Source organism: Scyliorhinus torazame, chromosome 2 (assembly GCF_047496885.1).
Source record: "Scyliorhinus torazame isolate Kashiwa2021f chromosome 2, sScyTor2.1, whole genome shotgun sequence".
Taxonomy (NCBI): domain Eukaryota; kingdom Metazoa; phylum Chordata; class Chondrichthyes; order Carcharhiniformes; family Scyliorhinidae; genus Scyliorhinus; species Scyliorhinus torazame.
In genome coordinates this window covers 241,841,922-241,859,074 of record NC_092708.1, presented here as the reverse complement: position 1 = coordinate 241,859,074, position 17,153 = coordinate 241,841,922, and the positions used below count along the sequence as shown (strand labels likewise).

Genomic DNA, 17,153 nt, shown 5'->3' with positions numbered 1-17,153 from the left:
CAAAGAGTAGTGGGAAGTCAGAAGATTGGGAAGGCTACAAAAACAAACAGAGGATAACAAAGAGAGAAATAAGGAAAGAGAGGATCAAATATAAAGGTAGGCTAGACAGTAACATTAGGAATGATAGTAAAAGTTTCTTTAAATACATTAAAAATAAACGGGAGGCAAAAGTAGACATTGGGCCGCTCCAAAATGATGCTGGTAATCTAGTGATGGGAGACAAGGAAATAGCTGAGGAACTAAATAAGTACTTTGCGTCAGTCTTCACAGTAGAAGACATGAGTAATATCCCAACAATTCAGGAGAGTCGGGGGGCAGAGTTGAATATGGTAGCCATCACAAAGGAGAAAGTGCTAGAGAAACTACGAGGTCTAAAAATTGATAAATCTCCGGGCCCAGATGGGCTACATCCTAGAGTTCTAAAGGAGATAGCTGAAGAAATAGTGGAGGCATTAGTTATGATCTTTCAAAAGTCACTGGAGTCAGGGAAAGTCCCAGAGGATTGGAAAATCGCTGTTGTAACCCCCCTGTTCAAGAAGGGAACAAGAAAAAAGATGGAAAATTGTAGGCCAATTAGCCTAACCTCGGTTGTTGGCAAGATTCTAGAATCCATCGTTAAGGATAAGATTTCTAAATTCTTGGAAGTGCAGGGTCGGATTAGGACAAGTCAGCATGGATTTAGTAAGGGGAGGTCGTGCCTGACAAACCTGTTAGAGTTCTTTGAAGAGATAACAAATAGGTTAGACCAAGGAGAGCCAATGGATGTTATCTATCTTGACTTCCAAAAGGCCTTTGATAAGGTGCCTCACAGGAGACTGCTGAGTAAAATAAGGGCCCATGGTATTCGAGGCAAGGTACTAACATGGATTGATGATTGGCTGTCAGGCAGAAGGCAGAGAGTTGGGACAAAAGGTTCTTTTTCGGAATGGCAACCGGTGACGAGTGGTGTCCCGCAGGGTTCAGTGTTGGGGCCACAGCTGTTCTCTTTATATATTAACGATCTAGATGATGGGACTGGGGGCATTCTGGCTAAGTTTGACGATGATACAAAGATAGGTGATGGGGCAGGTAGTATTGAGGAGGTGGGGAGTCTGCAGAAAGATTTAGACAATTTAGGAGAGTGGTCCAAGAAATGGCTGATGAAATTCAACGTGGGCAAGTGCGAGGTCTTGCACTTTGGAAAAAAGAATAGAGGCATGGACTATTTTCTAAACAGTGACAAAATTCATAATGCTGAAGTGCAAAGGGACTTGGGAGTCCTAGTCCAGGATTCTCTAAAGGTAAACTTGCAGGGTGAGTCCGTAATTAAGAAAGCAAATGCAATGTTGTCATTTATCTCAAGAGGCTTGGAATATAAAAGCAGGGATGTACTTCTGAAGCTTTATAAAGCATTAGTTAGGCCCCATTTAGAATACTGTGAGCAATTTTGGGCCTCACACCTCAGGAAGGACATACTGGCACTGGAGCGGGCCCAGCCGAGATTCACACGGATGATCCCAGGAATGGTAGACCTAACATATGATGAACGTCTGAGGATCCTGGGATTATATTCATTGGAGTTTAGGAGGTTGAGGGGAGGTCTAACAGAAACTTACAAGATAATGAATGGCTTAGATAGGGTGGACGTGGGGAAGTTGTTTCCATTAGCAGGGGAGACTAGGACCTGGGGGCACAGCCTTAGAATAAAAGGGAGTTACTTTAGAACAGAGATGAGGAGAAATTTCTTCAGCCAGAGAGTGGTGGGTCTGTGGAATTCATTGCCACAGAGGGCGGTGGAGGCCGGGACATTGAGTGTCTTTAAGACAGAAGTTGATAAATTCTTGATTTCTCGAGGAATTAAGGACCATGGAGAGAGAGCGGGTAAATGGAGTTGAAATCAGCCATGATTGAATGGTGGAGTGGACTCAATGGGCCGAATGGCCTTACTTCCGCTCCTATGTCTTATGCTCTTATGGTCTGGGATCATACTATATGGGACACAACTGGTATTAAAATTTGGCCAGTTTAAGTATCTAATGTGGAGTAGAATTAGGACATGTCAAGGCAAACATATGGGGCTTGATTTTCAGAAAATGAGACTTTGTCTCCACGCTGGCGTAAAATCGGTGGAGTTTTACTCCTGAAATTCCGATAAAAAAGTTAAACGAATTCTAAGCCATGCAGGGGCTAGTAGGGACCCAAAGTGAATCTCCCAGGTTTTGCTGCAGATTTGGGCCTCCGCACTTCCGGGGCAGAGGCTGCGCAAGCGCACGGCGGCGACCTCCAGCGGCCGCGCTGTGCTCCTTGGCAGACTCGGACTGCGGAGCCAGACAAAAAAAATTAATTCCCCGATTGTCCACGTGCCTGAGCATCTAACCCTGCACATTTAATCGCCCGCCACCCACAAGCCCCCCCCCCCCCCCCCCCCCCCGGTTTCCGATTCGCCCACCCCAGCATCCTGACCGGTAATATGTGGTTAGTTCCATGCTGTCGGGAACTCAGCCGGACGGGAGTGGAGGATTGTTGGGTGGGCCTCTGGCAACGGGCCCCTGGTTGCGTGGGATACTCCGCGGCAACGCCGATTCTCGGTGCCCAGAGAATCGCCGGACCGGTGCCGGGCCCGATTGCAGCGTGAAACTGGATTCTCCGCCCCTGCGCCAGCCGTGATTTCGGCACGGGGCTGTGGAGAATCCAGCCCATGGAATTTCACTTGGTCATATAAAAAATGAACTTACAACTGCCTCTGATCATTTGTGCTCTCACAAAGAGACAGAAAGTCTATTGGGATGATGGCTGTATAGAAGGCATGTTATATTGTTAAAATGTAAATTGTTAAATGGGGCTGGTTTAGCACAGAACAATGCAGGACAATGCCAGCAGCGCGCATTCAATTCCCGTACCAGCCTCCCCGAACAGGCGCCGGAATGTGGCGACTAGGGGCTTTTCACAGTAACTTCTTTGAAGCCTACTTGTGACAATAAGCGATTATTCTTATTATTCCTAGGTCATCAGAGGGGAGAATAGTATGTACAGATGTGATGGCCGAGACACTAAAGAAACTAATCACTTAGTTCAAGAGACAATAACCAAGAGACCTGAGCTAATCAATTACCTTTTGTGGAAAACTCATAATTAAGAGAGAGCGATCATGTGAGCAGAATCACAATTTTCAAATATTTTTATTACAACATGGGCAGTGGGGTTGGAATAATAGTTAGCACTGCTGCCTCACAGTGCAAGGGACCTGCGTTCGATTCAACCCTTGGGTGACTTTCCGTGTGGAGTTCACACATTCCCCCAGGTGTCTGCGAGGGTTTCCTCCCAGTCCAAAGATGTGCAGGTTAGGTGGATTTACCATGCTAAATTGCCCTTAGCGTCCAAAGCAGTTTTTAAGTGAAAACCAGGACCATTAATTGAAAATCTGCCTCAGCCACTAACATAAATGAAGTAATCTTGAACGGTGAACTCTATTTTTCCTGCCTTTTACCACTGAAACTTAATTTGGAAAGAAGTTGACCTCCTCTACTTCAGAGATTGTAACTTTGCAAGCTAGCTTGTGTGTGTTGTGAGGCTAGGTGATAAGTTTACCTTTTTACATGTCATTATATCTTTACACGGGTGGATATTGAGCACAATGAAAAACTGACACCGTTGCTTTTAAATTCAAGAATGTCTGTGGAACTGAGTTCTTCGAAATCCACTGTCTAACAAATTAGTGCTAGTTCACTCACAGTATCATCAGCATGATGACTGATGAACTGTTATGCTGAATATTTCAACAGATGTCCACCCAATCGCAAGGTATGCTGTCAGATGGTTTTCCGTATTAAAATGACTCTGCTAACAACTGTTTAAAAAGCCTTTATGATATTGAGATGACTCCCAGGCAATTTTAAAGATTAAGAACTTGTGATGATTCAGCTTACACACAACGTAAAGCCAATTTATTTAGTATCAGTGACATAGAATGGTGAAATACATCGACATGAGATAGTAGGAAACATGATAAACACGAACCTTCACATTTAATATGGCTTTGCTGTAGGTTTTATTTGACTTTTACATTCAGCATTAAGATCACAGAATCTAAATTCTACAGTCAATGAAACGTTCATAAGTATTATTGTCAATGCGACACATTTAAACTGCCAACAGAATACGTTATTTGTCTTGACCCATTCCCTTCCTACAGAAGTGGAGTGGTCAGGTCACTATCTGCAAAAATGAAAAGATGAGAAATAGATAGTTTCAATTTTGATCCAAGGTGGTGTGATTCACAGGCAGTTGCACAACTCACGGATTAACATTTAACCAGCACTGGAGTTTAGCCATCAGTCATTATGATGCAAAGATATGTTCAAACCGAAGCAGGCAAATTAATCATTGCTCTTACAATTTGAATTTTCGCCAGATAGGCCTCCAATGCAATTGCGTGCTGAGATTAAAACAGTGCCCAGAAACACCCTGAATTTAGGCAAAGCAATTAGAACACCTAATGGTAGATATTATTCAAATAGTAACATGAACATCATCGTTCTGCCAGTACGTTTACCATTGTACTGCAATTTCTCAGTTTCCCCTTTGCTGCCCTTTACTGATTTAGGACTTTCTGGAGGAATTCCTGAACCTTTGGCCAGAGGTCTTCCTGTGCAGATGAATGGTCCTTGGCATTCCCTCCCCACCTTGCAGGCATACCTACCACCATGTGGTAAGAGGCATAGCAAAAGGGGAAAAATGGAGGATCCAGAAAATGTCCAGCTCCTGGATAACTGAGGATCTCAAAATTATCCTTGCCATGTTCTTTCAACCTTTTTATGGCCTCGGCAGCAAAGAACCTGCTATTCCAGTTCTTATCGTCTTCCCCAACAACAAACAGGATGGTTCCCTCAGCATTTTCTATTGGCATCATACAGTCCTTGTTAACTTCATTTACTAACTCAAATATGTCTGCAACTCCTGAATCCGCAATCTGCACTCGGCTGATAGTGTAACCCAGACCAGCAGAAACCAGTTTATTGTTGAAGCACAACCCAAATATAGCGCTTGTAGTGCATCCATTGATAACAACAGCTGCCAGCACATCTGGTAGGAAGGAGGCCATCGAGAGCACCAAATCTGCACCTTTTGAAATTCCCATTGCTCCAATGCCAGGACCTTTAACCTGGAAGACATTTCTGAAATATTCATAAAGGGCAACAGCTGAACAGCTATAGAGTATAAGAGCACGTACCTGAAAGGCAAAATAAGCTGTAGGATTTTAATGTGGGTTTGCCAAGTAGAGGGCCGGGTAGAATCGGATAAAGGCCGCCATCTACAAGAAGGTGGTGAACTTCGATTTGATTGGGTGGAGTGGCGGTACTTGTTCGAATTTTTGGGAAGGTTTGGGTTTGGGCCGAGATTTGTGGCATGGGTGCGGTTGCTGTATGTGGCGCCAAGAGCGAGGGTGAGGACGAATGATATGAGCTCACGAAGCTTTGACTTACACAGGGGTACGAGGCAGGGGTGCCTGCTGTCGCCGCTGCTGTTTGCGCTGGCCATAGAGCCGTTGCCGATGGCTCTCAGGGGGTCGTCAGAGTGGCAGGGGACAGAGGGAGCATCGGGTGTCGCTCAATGCCGATGACCTCCTGCTGTATGTTTCGGATCCGTTGGAGTGTATGGGAAGGATTATGGGCCTGCTGGGGAGGTTTGGAGGGTTCTCGGGATACAGGCTGAATGCAGGGAAAAGCGAGGTATTCCCGGTGAATGAGCTGGCACAGCGGGCGAATTTAGGGGGGGATGCCATTTACGGTAGCGAGGGAAAGGTTTAGGTATTTGGAGATTCAGGTAGCGAGGGAATGGACGGGGCTCCATAAGTGGAACTTAACGAAGCTGGTGGAGAAGGCCAGGGAAGATCTTAAGAGGGGGATACACTGCACTTAACGTTGGCGGGGAGGGTCCAAGTGGTGAAAATGAATATTCTGCCGAGGTTCTTGTTTATCTTTCAGGCTCTCCTGATCTTTATACCAAAGGGGACACAATCATCTCTTTTTTCGGAAAGTGGACACAATCATCTCTGACTTTGTATGCGCGGGGAAGGTGCCGAGGGTGGGGAGGACCCTGCTACAGAGGCAGAGGCAGCAGGGGGGGTTGGCGTTGCCAAACTTGCTTCATTATTATTGGGCGGCGAATGTGGACAAGGTGCGGCAGTGGTGGGAAGGAGAAGGGATAGAGTGGGTTAGGATGGAGGAGGAATCTTGTAAGGGGTCTAAATTTGAGGGCTATGGTGACGGCAGCATTGCCAATGGCTCCGAGTAGGTGTTCAGGGAGCCCAGTGGTGCAGTCCACGGTGAAGATATGGAATCAGCTGAGGAGGCATTTTAGGGTGGAAGGGATGTCGGTGCTAACGCCGCTGTGCAAGAATCATGGGTTTGAGCCGAGGGGGATGGATAGTGTGTACAGGAGGTGGAGGGAAGTGGGGCTCGTCAAGGTGAGGGATTTATATTTGGAGGAAGGGTTCGCCAGTCTGGAGGAGCTAAGGGAGAGGGTAGAGCTGCCGAGGGGTAGTGAGTTCAGGTAGCTACAGGTTAGGAACTTTTTTTTTTTTAATAAATATTTTATTGAAAATTTTTGGTCTACCAACACAGTACATTGTGCATCCTTTACACAACATTATAACAATACAGATAATAATGACCTTTTTTATATAAACAAAAAACAACAAATAAATAAATATTAAATAACAAAAATGAAAACTAGCCCTAATTGGCAACTGCCTTGTCACAGGCTATACCCGCCCCCCCCCCCCCATCCGTCCCCCCCCCCCCCCCAAGTCCTGGGCTGCTGCTGCTGCCTTCTTTTTTCCCCCATCTATCTTTCCGCAAGATATTCGACGAACGGTTGCCACCGCCTGGTGAACCCTTGAGCCGACCCCCTTAGGACGAACTTAATCCGCTCTAGCTTTATGAACCCCGCCATATCATTTATCCAGGTCTCCACCCCCGGGGGCTTGGCTTCTTTCCACATTAGCAATATCCTGCGCCGGGCTACTAGGGACGCAAAGGCCAAAACATCGGCCTCTCTCGCCTCCTGCACTCCCGGCTCTTGTGCAACCCCAAATATAGCCAACCCCCAGCTTGGTTCGACCCGGACTCCTACTACTTTTGAAAGCGCCTTTGTCACCCCCACCCAAAACCCCTGTAGTGCCGGGCATGACCAAAACATATGGGTATGATTCGCTGGGCTTCTCGAGCACCTCGCACACCTATCCTCCACCCCAAAAAATTTACTGAGCCGTGTTCCAGTCATATGTGCCCTGTGTAATACCTTAAACTGAATCAGGCTTAGCCTGGCGCACGAGGACGACGAGTTTACCCTGTTTAGGGCATCTGCCCACAGCCCCTCCTCGATCTCCTCCCCTAGCTCTTCTTCCCATTTCCCTTTTAGTTCGTCCACCATAGTCTCCCCTTCGTCCCTCATTTCCCTATATATATCCGACACCTTACCATCCCCCACCCATTTCTTTGAGATGACTCTGTCCTGCACCTCTTGTGTCGGGAGCTGCGGGAATTCCCTCACCTGTTGCCTCGCAAAAGCCCTCAATTGCATGTACCTGAATGCATTCCCTTGGGGCAACCCATATTTCTCGGTCAGCGCTCCCAGACTTGCGAACTTCCCGTCCACAAATAGATCTTTCAGTTGCGTTATTCCTGCTCTTTGCCACATTCCATAGCCCCCACCCATTCCCCCTGGGGCAAACCTATGGTTGTTTCTTATCGGGGACCCCCCCAATGCTCCGGTCTTTCCCCTATGTCGTCTCCACTGTCCCCAAATCTTCAGTGTAGCTACCACCACCGGGCTCGTGGTGTAGTTCCTCGGTGAGAACGGCAATGGGGCTGTCACCATAGCCTGCAGGCTGGTCCCCCTACAGGACGCCCTCTCTAATCTCTTCCACGCCGCTCCCTCCTCCTCTCCCATCCACTTACTCACCATTGAAATATTAGCGGCCCAATAATACTCACTTAGGCTCGGTAATGCCAGCCCCCCCCTATCCCTACTACGCTGTAAGAATCCCTTCCTCACTCTCGGAGTCTTCCCGGCCCAAACAAAACCCATGATGCTCTTTTCTATCCTTTTAAAAAAAGCCTTCGTGATCACCACCGGGAGGCACTGAAACACAAAGAGGAATCTCGGGAGGACCACCATCTTAACCGCCTGCACCCTCCCTGCCATTGACAGTGCTACCATATCCCATCTCTTGAAATCTTCCTCCATCTGTTCCACCAACCGCGTTAAATTTAGCCTGTGCAATGTGCCCCAATTCTTAGCTATCTGGATCCCCAGGTAACGAAAGTCTCTTGTTACCTTCCTCAACGGTAGGTCTTCTATTTCTCTACTCTGCTCCCCTGGATGCACCACAAACAGCTCACTCTTCCCCATGTTCAATTTATACCCTGAAAAATCCCCAAACTCCCCAAGTATCCGCATTATTTCTGGCATCCCCTCCGCCGGATCCGCCACATATAGTAGCAGATCATCCGCATATAAAGATACCCGGTGTTCTTCTCCTCCCCTAAGTATTCCCCTCCATCTCTTGGAACCTCTCAGCGCTATCGCCAGGGGCTCAATCGCCAGTGCAAACAGTAATGGGGACAGAGGACATCCCTGCCTTGTCCCTCTATGGAGCCGAAAATATGCCGATCCCCGTCCATTCGTGACCACACTCGCCACTGGGGCCCTATACAACAGCTGCACCCATCTAACATACCCCTCTCCAAAACCAAATCTCCTCAACACCTCCCACAGATAATCCCATTCCACTCTATCAAATGCTTTCTCGGCATCCATCGCCACTACTATCTCCGTTTCACCCTCTGGTGGGGCCATCATCATTACCCCTAACAGCCTCCGTATATTCGTGTTCAGCTGTCTCCCCTTCACAAACCCAGTTTGGTCCTCGTGAACGACCCCCGGGACACATTCCTCTATTCTCATTGCCATTACCTTGGCCAGGACCTTGGCATCCACATTTAGGAGGGAAATTGGTCTGTAGGACCCGCATTGTAGCGGATCCTTTTCCTTCTTGAAGAGAAGCGATATCGTTGCTTCAGACATAGTCGGGGGCAGTTGTCCCCTTTCCTTTGCCTCGTTAAAGGTCCTCGTCAGTACCGGGGCGAGCAAGTCCAAATACTTTCTGTAAAATTCAACTGGGAATCCGTCCGGTCCCGGGGCCTTTCCCGTCTGCATGTTCCTAATTCCTTTCACCACTTCTTCTACCGTGATCTGTGCTCCCAGTCCCACCCTTTCCTGCTCTTTCACCTTGGGAATTTCCAGCCGATCCAAAAAATCCATCATTCTCTCCCTCCCATCCGGGGGTTGAGCTTCATACAATTTTTTATAAAATGTCTTGAACACTTCATTCACTCTCTCCGCCCCCCGCTCCATCTCTCCTTCCTCATCCCTCACTCCCCCTATTTCCCTCGCTGCTCCCCTTTTCCTCAATTGGTGTGCCAGCAATCTGCTCGCCTTCTCCCCATATTCATACTGTACACCCTGCGCCTTCCTCCATTGTGCCTCTGCAGTGCCTGTAGTCAGCAAGTCAAATTCCACATGCAGCCTTTGCCTTTCCCTGTACAGTCCCTCCTCCGGTGCTTCCGCATATTGTCTGTCCACCCTCAAAAGTTCTTGCAGCAACCGCTCCCGTTCCTTACTCTCCTGCTTCCCTTTATGTGCCCTTATTGATATCAGCTCCCCCCTAACCACCGCCTTCAACGCCTCCCAGACCACTCCCACCTGAACCTCCCCATTGTCATTGAGTTCCAAGTACTTTTCAATACATCCCCTCACCCTTAGGCACACCCCCTCATCCGCCAATAGTCCCATGTCCATTCTCCAGGGTGGGCGCCCTCCTGTTTCCTCCCCTATCTCCAAGTCTACCCAGTGTGGGGCATGATCCGAAATGGCTATAGCCGTATATTCCGTTCCCCTCACCTTCGGGATCAATGCCCTACCCAACACAAAAAAGTCTATGCGCGAATAGACTTTATGGACACAGGAGAAAAACGAGAACTCCTTACTCCTAGGTCTACTGAATCTCCACGGGTCCACACCTCCCATCTGCTCCATAAAATCCTTAAGCACCTTGGCTGCTGCCGGCCTCCTACCAGTCCTGGACTTCGACCTATCCAGCCTTGGTTCCAACACCGTGTTAAAGTCTCCCCCCATTATCAGCTTTCCCGTCTCTAGGTCCGGGATGCGTCCTAGCATTCGCCTCATAAAGTTGGCATCATCCCAGTTCGGGGCATACACGTTTACCAAAACCACCATCTCTCCCTGTAATTTGCCACTCACCATCACGTATCTGCCCCCGTTATCCACCACTATAGTCTTTGCCTCGAACATTACCCGCTTCCCCACTAATATAGCCACCCCCCTGTTTTTCGCATCCAGCCCCGAATGGAACACCTGCCCCACCCATCCTTTACGCAGCCTAACCTGGTCTATCAGTTTCAGGTGCGTTTCCTGTAACATAACCACATCTGCTTTAAGTTTCTTAAGGTGTGCGAGTACTCGTGCCCTCTTTATCGGCCCGTTGAGCCCTCTCACGTTCCACGTGATCAGCCGAGTTGGGGGGCTCCCCCCCCCCTTGCCGGTTAGCCATCATCTTTTTCCAGCTTCTCACCCAGTTCCCACGCAGCTGTATCTCCCCCAGGCGGTGCCCCCCCGCCCATCCTCTCCCGTACCCACTCCCCCCTTTCCCCAGCAGCAGCAACCCAGTAATTCCCCCCTCCCACCCCCCCCCGCTAGACCCCCCGCTAGCGTAATTACTCCCCCCATGTTGCTCCCAGAAGTCAGCAAACTCTGGCTGACCTCGGCTTCCCCCCGTGACCACGGCTCGCACCGTGCGACGCCCCCTCCTTCCTGCTTCTCTATTCCCGCCATAATTATCATAGCGCGGGAACCAAGCCCGCGCCTCTCCCTCGGCCCCGCCTCCCATGGCCAATGCCCCATCTCCTCTCCCTCCCCACCTCCCCCCATCACCACCTGTGGGAGAAAGAAAAGTTACCATACCGCAGGATTAGAACATAAAACCCCTCTTCGCCCCCCCCATTCGCCCCACCACTTTGTCCAAACATTCTTTTTCATAATCCACTCATTCCAGTTTTTCTTCTACAATAAAAGTCCACGCTTCATCCGCCGTCTCAAAGTAGTGGTGCCTCCCTTGATATGTGACCCACAGTCTTGCCGGTTGCAGCATTCCAAATTTTATCTTCCTTTTGTGAAGTACCCGCCTTGGCCCGATTAAAGCTCGCCCTCCTTCTCGCCACCTCCGCACTCCAGTCTTGATAAACGCGGATCACCGCGTTCTCCCATTTACTGCACCGAGTTTTCTTCGCCCATCTAAGGACCATTTCTCTATCCTTAAAACGGAGGAATCTCACCACTATGGCTCTGGGAGTTTCTCCTGCTCTCGATCCTCGCACCATAACTCGGTACGCTCCCTCCACCTCCAACGGACCCGTCGGGGCCTCCGCTCCCATTAACGAATGCAGCATCGTGCTCACATATGCCCCGACGTCCGCCCCCTCCACACCTTCAGGAAGGCCAAGAATCCTCAGGTTGTTCCTCCTTGCGTTGTTTTCCAGTGCCTCCAACCTCTCCACACATCGTTTCTGGTGTGCCTCCTGTATCTCCGACTTCACCACCAGGCCCTGTATATCGTTCTCATTCTCGGCTGCTTTCGCCTTCACGACCCGAAGCTCCTGCTCCTGAGTCTTTTGTTCCTCCTTTAGCCCTTCGATCGCCTGTAGTATCGGGGCCAACAACTCTTTCTTCATTTCCTTTTTTATCTCCTCCACGCAGCATTTCAAGAACTCTTGTTGTTCAGGGCCCCATATGAAACTGCCACCTTCCGACGCCATCTTGGTTTTTGCTTGCCTTCCTTGCCGTTGTTCCAAAGGATCCGCTGCAATCCGGCCACTTTCCTCTCCTTTTTCCATCCGTGTCCAGGGGGAACACCCTCCTGGTTTACCGCACGGTGTTTTTAGCCGTTAAAATTGCCGTTGGGGCTCCTATCAAGAGCCCAAAAGTCCGTTTCACAGGGAGCTGCCGAAACGTGCGACTCAGCTGGTCATCGCCGCACCCGGAAGCCCCAGGTTAGGAACTTTGCACGAAAAGTCTGGAAGGGGTTCCCTAGATTGCTGGGATACGCACTGCTGGAGCAACTGCTGCTTCTGGATGTGGGAGGGGAGGGAAGAATTGGGGTTATATATAAGTGGCTGGGGGAGCAGGGTGGTGAAGATCAAGGAGAAATGGGAAGCGGAGTTGGGAACGGAGATCAATTGTGGAATGTGGAGTGAGGCACTGCGAAGGGTAAACGGGACCTCCTCTTGTGCAAGGATGAGCCTGAGTGTGAGAGGTGGGGGGGGGGGGGCAGCGAATCATGCGCACATGTTTTGGGGTTGTGAAAAATTGGGAAGATTTTGGGCGGGAGTGTTCGTGGTCTTAGCCAGGATAGTGGAGGAGAGAGTGGACCTGGACCCTTTGGTGGCGATATTTGGGGTTTCAGAGAAGCCGGAGCTCATGGAGAGGAGGAAGGCCGATGTCATGGCCTTCGCCTCTCTGATTGCACGGCGACAAATTTTGCTGGAGTGACGGTCGGCATCGCCTCCAGGGGTAGCGGCTTGGTTGGGTGACCTGTACAACCTCCTGCGGTTAGAGTAGATAAAGTATGAGTTAAGCGGCTGAACAGGGGAGTTCGAGGAAAGGTGGAGGATGTTTGTGACCGCGTTTGAAGAGCTGTTCGTCGCGCCGGGTGGGGAGGGGGTGAAAAAGGAGGAAAATCTGTAAAAAATGTATAGTTGATTGTTGGGAAGAATGTTTCCCGGGGTGTTTATTTGCTGTAACCTACTTTGGTACAAGTTTGAATAAAATGCGTTTAAAAAAAAAATTATGTCCTTGGAGGGGCAGGAGGTGGAAGTAGTAGCGGCAATGGATGCGGAGAAGGCCTTTGATAGGGTGGACTGAACATATTTGTTGGAGGTGTTGGGTAGGTTCGGGTTTGGTCAGGGGTTCATGGAGTGGGTTCGGCTGCTGTACAGGACACCGATGGCGGGTGCGCTGACAAGCGTTTGGCCTTAGTAACTTCAGCAGTAGAGCATCAGACATTTAATCTGAGGGTCCAGGATTCAAGCCCATGTTTGGGTGCTGATTTAAGTAGTGTCATGTGAGAGTACTTTTAAGACATGGATGTTTAAGCAATGTACCTTTAAGAAAACAGTGATGTCAGAGAGTGGGTGGGGCTGAGTTCAGGTCAGCCATTTTGCAGTTTAGTTTTGCAGGTTTAGTTTCAGTTTTGAAAAATAGCTGGGTGTGTGTCTGTGTTTTGCAGTAAACTGGATATCTGCCATGAAAGACTATCTCTGGATCATTTGGATGATTTAAACTCATAAGTGTAAAACCTTTAACCTGATGTGATTTTGTTTAAAGGTGTTAAGTCTCTTGGAAGTTTGAAGGAACATTTTAAGGAATTATTTACTGTTGCAATATTTTCTGAGTTATCTTTGAAGTAATGGGTGTTAAGAGATCCAATGTTTATTTAAGATGTTAAGTTGAGTTCATGGAATAAACAGTGTTTTGTGTTCAAAAGCCCAAGTGTCCATAATTGTAACCCCACACCTAGGGAAAAAGCCGCGTGCTCGGAAAAGCAACAAATCCATTAAAGGGGGAGGTTGGTTGAACTCCATGATACATTTTGGGGTTCTGAACACACCTCGCCCATAACAGTAGTTGAGGCCAAAATGTTGTGTAATTTCAAGAAAGAATCATGTATAGCTCTTGGGGCTAAAGGGATGTGGGGGAGGCGGGATCAGGGTATTGAAATTGATGTTTAGCCATGATCATAATGGATGGTGGAGCAGGCTCGAAGGGCCAAATATACTCCTCCTGCTTCTATTTTCTATGTTTCTATGAACAGGGCGAGTTTGGGGTACTTCGGGCTAAATCAGGGGACACGGCAGGGGTGCCTGCTCTCCCTGTTGCTTTTCACCTTCGCGATAGAGCCATTGGCAATGGCACTCAGGGATCCGAGGGGTTACAAGGGTATTGAGAAGAGGAGCGCTGAGCACAGAGTTCGATGTATGCGGACGACCTGTTGCTATATATGTCGGACCTGGTGGGCAGCTTTGAAAGGATCATGGAGATCTTCAGAGAATTTGGCCAGTTTTCGGGGTACAAATTGAACAGGGGAAGAGTGAGATGTTCCCGATCTATGCTGCAAGAGAGGAGAGGAGGTTAGGGGTATTGTCATTCCCGGTGGTGGGGACAAGTTTCCAGTATTTAGGAATCCAGGTAGCGTGGAGCTGGGCCCAATTGCAAACATTGAATCTGGCAGACAGGTGGAGGGGATGAAGGCGGATTTCAAGAGGTGGGATGTGTTGTTGCTGTCACTGGCTAAGTGCGTGCAGACAGTGAAAATGGCACAGCTGCCCAGGCTCTTGATCATTTTCCAGAACCTCTCACCTTTGATCTCAAGTCCTTTTTCAGGAAGGTGAACGGGATAATTTGGGGGTTTGTGTGGGTGGGAAGTACTTCTAGGGGGTGAGGAGGGATTTCCTGGAGAAGGAGGGGGGGCTGCTGGCATTGCCAATGCTCATGAATTATTATTGGGCAGCCAACATTGCAATGGTGAGGAAATGGGTGGTGGAGAAGGGGGGAGCGTGGGGGCGGATGGAGGCGGCATCGTGTAGGGGAACATGTTTGTTGGCAAAGTTGTTGGACCCCTTCCATTTTCGCCGGTCCGGTACTCCGTGAGCTCAGTAGTGGTTTCGGCGTTGCGGGTGTGGAGCCAGTGTAGGCAGCATCTATGGTTTGAGGGCATGTCATTCTTCTTCTTCTTCCCCGTTGTTACCAGGGGCGAAATTCTCCCGAAACGGCGCGATGTCCGCCGACTGGCGCCCAAAACGGCGCCAATCAGACGGGCATCGCGCCGCCCCAAAGGTGCGGAATGCTCCGCATCTTTGGGGGCCGAGCCCCAACATTGAGGGGCTAGGCCGACGCCGGAGGAATTTCCGCCCTGCCAGCTGGCGGAAACGGCCTTTGTTGCCCCGCCAGCTGGCGCAGAAATGGCATCTCGGGGCGGCGCATGCACAGTGGAGGGAGTCTCTTCCGCCTCCGCCATGGTGGAGACCGTGGCAGAGGCGGAAGGGAAAGAGTGCCCCCACGGCTCAGGCCCGCCCGTGGATCGGTGGGCCCCGATCGCGGGCCAGGCCACCGTGGGGGCACCCCCCGGGGCCAGATCGCCCCGCGCCCCCCCCAGGACCACGGAGCCCGCCCACGCCGCCTTGTCCCGCTGTTCAAAAGGTGGTTTAATCCACGCCGGCGGGACAGGCAATTTATCGGCGGGACTTCGGCCCATTTGGGCCGGAGAATCGAGCGGGGTGGCCCACCAACCGGCGCGGCCCGATTCCCGCCCCCGCCGAATATCCGGTACCGGAGACTTCGGCAACCGGCGGGGGCGGGATTCACGGTAGCCCCCGGCCATTCTCCAACCCGGCAGGGGGTCGGAGAATGACGCCCCAGATTCCTAAACAACCCTCTTATGGACTGACCTGATTAACACCACACCCATGTATGCTTCACCCGATGCCGGTGTTATGTAGTTACATTGTATACCTTGTGTTGGCCTATTATGTATTTTGTTTTATTTTCATGTACTGAATGATCAGTTGAGCTGCTCGCAGAAAAATATTTTTCGCTGTACCTCGGTACATGTGACAATAAACAAATCCAATCCAATCCATCGTGGGCGCCGATATGTGATAACTATAGGTTTGTGCTGGCAGGCTGGATGCGAGGTTCCAGGAGTGGTGGCAGGTGGGGAGTACTTTAGGGACTTGTTTATTGGGGGGTAAGTTTGCAGGACTGGAGGAGTTGGAGGAGATATATCAGTTGTCAAAGAGGAATGATTTTAGGTAGGTACCTGTAGGCGAGGGATTTTGTGGAGAGAGGTGCCGTCCTCTCATAGACAGAGTGGATAGTCAGAGGCTTTTCCCCAGGGTAGAGGGGTCAATTACTAGGGGGCATAGGTTTAAGGTGAGAGGGGCAAGGTTTAGAGTAGATGTACGAGGCTAGTTTTTTACACAGAGGGTAGTGGGTGCCTGGAACTCGCTACCAGAGGAGGTGGTGGAAGCAGGGACGATAGTGACATTTAAGGGGCATCTTGACAAATACATGAATAGGATGGGAATAGAGGGATACGGACCCAGGAAGTGTAGAAGATTGTAGTTTAGTTGGGCAGCATGGTCGGCACGGGCTTGGAGGGCCGAAGGGCCTGTTCCTGTGCTGTACATTTCTTTGTTCTTTGTTCTGGGGGTTGCCGCCTCCGGTGTTGAAGGACAAACTGTTATCGGAGGATAATATTGAGGAGGGGAGGGTGTTGGACATCTACAGTGAGCTGATGGAGAGTAAGTGCACTCCAGTGGAGGAGATAAAGCATAAATGTGAGGAGCTTGGTGGAAGGTGCAGGTTGGGACCTGGAATGAGGCCCTGCGCGTCCTCGTTGTGTGCGAGCTAAGCCTCGTCCAGTTTAAAGTGGTACATATGGCCCATATGACAGTTGTGAGGATGAGTCAGTTCTTTGCAGGGATTGAGTATAGGTATGGGCGGTGTGCGGGGAGTCCTAAGAATCACTTCCACATGTTTTGAGCGTGTCCAAAGCTGAGGTGGTTCTGGCAGGGGTTCTCGGGTGTTATGTGCCAGATTTTGGTTGTGGGGGTGGCCCCGAGTCCGGAGGTATTCGGTGTGTCGGAAGAACTGAGAGTCCAGGTGGGGAAAGAGGCCGGTGTATTGGCCTTTGCCCCCCCGATAGCCCAGAGACGGAGTTTGTTGTGCTGGCGGGACTCGGAGCTGCCTAAGGTGGTGTATGGGTGAGTGACCTGGCAGAATTCCTGCGATAGAGAAGGTCAAGTTCGCTTTACGGGATTCGGAGGAGGCGTTCACCCGGAGGTGGAAACTAATCATTGATTTCTTCACATTGAATTGAGGGGCCTGCGGGGCTGGGTTGTTTGGGGGGGGGGGTGGAGAGACACGGTAAGTGGGAAAAATTAGGAAGGCGGGGTGTGTCGGAAGACCGGTCGGGGGGACCGCCGGAGGAGGCTGCACCCGGCCCAGGAGCTCCCTGTGCCCGCTAGCGACCCAAG

General features: G+C 50.0%; 1 protein-coding gene across 1 annotated transcript in view; it reads right to left on the bottom strand.

Annotated features, from left to right (window-relative positions):
- Positions 1-3,901: 3,901 nt before the first annotated feature.
- LOC140396855 (acyl-coenzyme A thioesterase 1-like) overlaps positions 3,902-17,153 on the bottom strand; it is a 47,787-nt gene continuing 34,535 nt past the window's right edge. The window contains exon 3 of the mRNA XM_072485637.1: positions 3,902-5,140. Within this exon, the coding sequence (XP_072341738.1) occupies positions 4,571-5,140 (570 nt within the window). The 3' untranslated portion in view covers positions 3,902-4,570. The remainder of the gene's footprint in view (positions 5,141-17,153) is intronic.